Here is a 5,371-nt window from a genome sequence, read left to right on the forward strand (position 1 = left end):
CGTGACTTGTAAAAGAAGTCTAATCCGTTATCAGCCCTAAAAACGGCGTGGGATGGCGATATATCGATCGGTGGCAGCGATCGAACTCGAAAGACGACGCGATGGCGGAGGAGGTCTTAGAGCGCCGGGTGTACGCACGTATTGGCCTCCTGGGGAACCCCAGCGACGTCTACTTCGGCCGCACCATTTCTTTATCCATTTAAAACTTCTCCGCCACCGTCCGCCTCGAGCCCTCCCGAGATCTCGTCATCCGCCCTCATCCTTTCGACGATCTTGTATCGTTCTCCTCCATTCAGCATCTGGTACCATCCTTTCTCCCTACTTTCTCTCCTAATCAATTTCATGGTTTGAGAAAGACTGCTGACTGTTCTGGGAATTCCTCTCTTATTCTGCCCGAATAGTCTACGGACTCTAAGTAAATTTGCAATGCTGTGTCAGATGAACCGAAGTGCAGAATTGATTTCTAGATTAATCGCTTTCTTGAATATTCTGTCACCAATCTTTCGTAAATTCTAAAAAAAAAAAAATCCTACCTTTTGTAAACCGTACAGTCTTCAGCTTTTGGAACGATGGCGCTCTTTTGTGATATTGCTGCTGGAATTCTTCATTTTTTTTTTTTGGATGCCTTTTTCTACAGAGTGCATTTATTTTTTTTTTCTTCTACAAAAAAAAAAAAAAATCTTTTTATACTCTTTGATCTTAACGCACTTTGTAAGTGAGAGGATTTTCTATGTTGTCTTCGCAATTTGATGAGATTGAGTAATTTTGGGTTTCTTCAACCAGAACCTTACGCATGCAGCTAAATTTATTATTATCATGAATGGCGGTCAAACTCCCCTTGCAGATGAATCGTTTGCAAAGTGAAAGCTAGTACGGCGGGGTGAGATTGCTTGTTGCTACTTGCAAAATTTTCTACAACTACTGCTCTGATAAAAATATTAAGCTAAAAGAAGGAAATTTCACTCTATCTTATGATAACAATATCCCCCGTCAGGTATAATAGGTGTTGTGTTATTCATCTGTATTTTTTTTTGTTGGCCATGCATAACGGAATTATAAATCTTTCAAAATATTTGGATTCCTTGCAGTTTATATATGAATACACTACTCTTGTCCTTTATCTTGTTTTGAACAAAAAGGGAAGTTAAAAATCTAGTATCTTAATAAAAATTTGTTTGGGTTTGTTTAAAATTTCTTAGGACTAGTGAACTCTATGATATTATATCAATAACAAACTATTCCAAAATAAGAACTGAAATTCAAATTCTCACTTTTTTGCTTCCATCTAAATGAATTCAAGATGGAATTTAAAGTCTTTTTCCAACAGGATTTGGTTCCAAACATGATTATGTTTGGGTATTTTCTTGCTTTATTCTTCCATTTTGTAGATAAACCAGGATATTAGAAACCTAAGCATGCCTTTTGCTCTTCCTATTTTCTAGGTAACATAGTAACATACTTGTTGGCTCCCTTTGTAGTAAGCGTGGGCATTGTATATTTTCTGTCCACATGTTCAGTTTTTCATAAATCTAATCCAAAAAAGTGTGTCCGTGATCTTTGCATTAGTTTAAACCCATGAAATCTGAAATTAATGTGGCTTTCTAATTTGAAACTAACAAATATTGGCAATAGTGTATTGTTAAATTAAAGAAGTCTCATGTTTTGTTGTCTTTTCGGACTGGGCTTTCGGGTTCAAGTGCAATTGTTTGTGCCGCCTTCAATTGTCTCCTTGACTTCTACGAAGTTAGGCATCTTGTTAAAGTAGAAATCCGGTCGGACTTAATTCTCAATGCTAAGAAGGAACTTGGCATAGTTGCTGGTCTTCAAGATCGGATCGCACAGGTCTATGGAGGTCTTGTCTATATGGTACTGCATTTATATGAGCTTTTTTGTGTAATCATCTTGTTTTTTCTCTACAAATTTTTTTTTTGGTGTTTTGGATGTCACATAAGCATGTTTTTGGGCGCCTCTGATTTGCTTTGCATATTTTTAATCATTTAACTTAATTGGCTAATTGGCAGAACTTCAACAAGGAACATATGGACAAACTTGGGCATGGTCTATTCTCCCCCATGGATATCCTCCCCTTTATCTTATATATGCTGAGAATCCAAGTGACTCGGGGAAGGTTGGTCTTTCTAGTTAAACATGCTCCATACATTGCTATAAGCTGGTCTTTTATTTTTATTTATGCAAAGAAAACTTGGCTGCAAAGAAAAAGAAAAAAATTACTTAGGTTCACATCTGATTTGTCCCATAAATCCAATTGAAAATTTATAATTACTCATTCCTATGCAAGGGCATTTTGCAACCTGTTCAATTAAGCTAGTGCATATAGTTGATTTTTCCCAATTTCATGCAAAAGGCTCACCTTGTGATGTGTTTGCTAGAGAGGTGTCGTCGATTAGAACAAGAAAATTATATATAAAGTTTCTTATGCTACTAGCAACAAGTAAAATTACATGTACAACATACAAAGAACTTCAACTATAGATAGTAGAAAATCAAAAAGTTTGAAACACCAGAACACTCTGCCAAGTGTCCTTAAATCACTGTCTGATCTTAAGCTACTCAGATTTAAATTAACTTTTGGTAGTCCTGGAATGACAAGGGAAGAAAGTCAACACGGAAAATTGAGTAACTCAAGCAATATGAAGAATGATAATAAGGTAAACACCATAAATAAACAACTACTAACTACAAGAACTAACCACATGCTGAACTGATTTTTACACGCCTTTTATTTTAAAAAAGAAGAATTTAAAAGTCAAGTTTCTTTACCATGTTATATTAGATTTTCCTTTCACTAATTTCACGAGTATTGATATTTTGGTGACTGTATGTAGTTTGCATGGGAATCTTATTTCTTTGCAGGGGTGTTTGTTTATTATTCTCTTTACTATGGATGTTATTGTTAGGTCCAAAAGATTGATGTTGTCCACCTTGAATCTAAATTCTCGTGGATTTGTTTTTGGATTTTATCCAATAGGTATCATATAATGGAGATATCTTTATCTTCTTTTTCATATTTTTTCAATTTGAGACTTTGTATTCCCAACAATCATCTTCTCAAACAAATGATCATTATTCTCATGGTCAGGTCTCCTCTCAAGCATTGGGTCATTTTTGACTTACTCAGGGCCTCCCTCAAGCATCTTAACTTGTTCAGGACCTCCCCTCATCCTTTGTAAGGCCACCTCCACATGACTCGATCTAGACCATAGCTCTCACTTGTGCTTGTTTCGGCAATTAATCCGATGAAGAGCGATTTCGTTTTGATATCAATTGTTAGGTCCAAAAGATTTCATATAGTTTCACGATGATATGTTATTGTTAACTTTGAGTCTAAGTCATTATGAATTTATTTTTAAACTCTACCTAATACTAATAGAGATATTTTTATTTTTTTTACTTCAACAACAACATAGGTGCACAATTCTGTTCGGCAAAGGTGGCTAAATGGTGATCCATGCATAAGATCCTCAATGGAAGAAGTAGCGAACCTCGCCTAGGGTCACAGAGTTCTACTTGAAAAGAACTACACTGAACTTGTGTCCTTAATAAACCGCAACTTTGATCTTCGGAGGTATGCAATGTTTTAAGAACTTCTTATCAATTCCTGCTCTGCAATTTTTTCGGATTTGTAAATTACGTACACAGAATATGGATCAAATGAACATAAAATCTAATCACTCAAAAGTGAATGGTGAAAACCTGCAAAAGCCTATTTAAATCAAATGCACTACTGCAATTAAAAATAATAATAATAATGAATATTGCATTTGACCATGTCTTGCCTCTCCTTTTCGATTGTTCTTTGTAACAGGCAAATGTTCGGAGACGATGCACTCGGTTCTCTCAACATCAAGATGATTGAGGTAGCTAGGAGCGTCGGGGCGGCTTGTAAGTTTACCGGCAATGGAGGAACTGTTGTTGCTTTCTGTCCCGAAGGACCTGCTCAAGCTCAAATTCTCGAGACCGCATGCAAGATTCTAAGAAAGCTTGTTTTACAATCGAAAAGTAATTGTCGCCCCTCCTGTTCTTGGTTAGGGAGATTTGAAAACAGTCTCGGTGGTAGAGACATAGAGCTATTTGCCTTGGGTATTTGGTTAGTTTCTTGTTTAGTGTACCTATTTAATTGTATCCGATCACACACACACACAAAAAAACAATGATGCAATAACAACCGATTTAAATGGGGAATTGAGGAAATTTAAGATTAGAGACGGCAAGCGCAAGTGTCTGATATTGACCCCCTTATTCCAACGGAACGAGCATACAAGACGGCTAGAAATCCACTGCGACTCAAACAGAGACAGAATTCACGGTCTTCGTCTCCTCGGGTCCGAGAGGTTCCTTGAGAACTTCCGAAATCCGCAGTGCCAGGCTCCTCTTAGCCGCCGGCGACACGCCGTGCTCGCCGATGATCGACTCCAAGATCGCCTCGCTCAGGGCCTTGTTCTCTATCACCCCGCGCTCCGCCTCGCCTAACGCAATCTGAACCGCCACCGCGCGCGCGCGCTCGTAAGAGGACGAAGGGGAGAATCAAGCAGAGTTCGGTTCGCGTTTACTTACAGCCAGAGAGCCGGAGGAAGCGTGGGTGAAGAGGATGGAGGAGCCGGGAGGGAAAGTCTCGGGCTGGAACACCTCCTTGAACTTGCCGACGGCCGCCGCCTCCGCGTCGGTTAGGGTTCCGGCCGCTTGCCACTGGGCGAGGCAGTTCTCCGTCACCTTGTCCGAGTACTGCTGCCCGGTGAGCGGCTTCAGCATCGTGATGCTCGTGAACTTGTCGAACGCGCCGGCGAAGATGTCCCGGAAGAAATCGAGGGAGGCGGCGAGCTCGTCGGCGGATCTTCCCTTCCACCGGGCGGCGAGCGCCTTCACCGCCTCCTCCTCGAGGTAGATCCCGATGGCGGTGAACGTGACGAAGGTACCGGCGATCTCCAGTCCTCTCTCGCCGGCGCCGGCTAGGAAGAAGACCTTTGAGGAACCGGGCGGCGTGGCCAGGGAGGGGAAGTCCACGCCCTCGACCTGGAGCTTTGGTAGCGAAGTCGCCACTTTGATCTGCTTCTCCATCGCTAGGAATCCTCGGGATGATAAACTGAGTCGGGAGGCGTAAATATATAGAAAACATTTGGTACGTGTTTACTTGAGAGGAAAAAAATATCGACAGTTTTGCGATGGTTTCATTTCTCATCCTTTCTTCCCACAAACGTTCTATGCTCCTCATTTATTAACTATCTATTCATTAAAATTAAATTTTGTAAGGTGCAAAATTAATTATACTTTAATTATGCAGCCAGTTAAAGTAACTCTTATGGTTAGTTTATTTGGAGAGTGGAAAATATGATAAATTCCTAGTGAAAATTTT

The 5,371-nt window shown here is 40.0% G+C and overlaps 1 protein-coding gene and 1 pseudogene across 1 annotated transcript; one reads left to right on the top strand and one right to left on the bottom strand.

Annotated features, from left to right (window-relative positions):
• On the top strand, window positions 1-4,232 carry LOC121984102 (annotated as a pseudogene).
• On the bottom strand, window positions 4,191-5,117 carry LOC121984101 (chalcone--flavanone isomerase-like). Its single transcript, XM_042536883.1, has 2 exons — window positions 4,576-5,117; window positions 4,191-4,497 (listed from the first exon to the last, which is right to left on the bottom strand). Exons 1-2 carry the CDS (start codon window positions 5,074-5,076, stop codon window positions 4,306-4,308), a joined length of 693 nt encoding a protein of 230 aa, XP_042392817.1. The 5' UTR covers window positions 5,077-5,117; the 3' UTR covers window positions 4,191-4,305.
• Window positions 5,118-5,371: the final 254 nt, after the last annotated feature.

Source organism: Zingiber officinale, chromosome 5B (genome assembly GCF_018446385.1).
Source record: "Zingiber officinale cultivar Zhangliang chromosome 5B, Zo_v1.1, whole genome shotgun sequence".
In the NCBI taxonomy this organism is placed as follows: domain Eukaryota; kingdom Viridiplantae; phylum Streptophyta; class Magnoliopsida; order Zingiberales; family Zingiberaceae; genus Zingiber; species Zingiber officinale.

Bases quoted from the DNA above. Each gene is read 5' to 3' on its own strand.
- LOC121984101 (XM_042536883.1), bottom strand. From the start codon at position 5,076: ATGGAGAAGCAGATCAAAGTGGCGACTTCGCTACCAAAGCTCCAGGTC. The intron at 4,498-4,575 runs GTAAGTAAACGC...GTGGCGGTTCAG, and splicing joins CTTCCTCCGGCTCTCTGGCT to ATTGCGTTAGGCGAGGCGGA.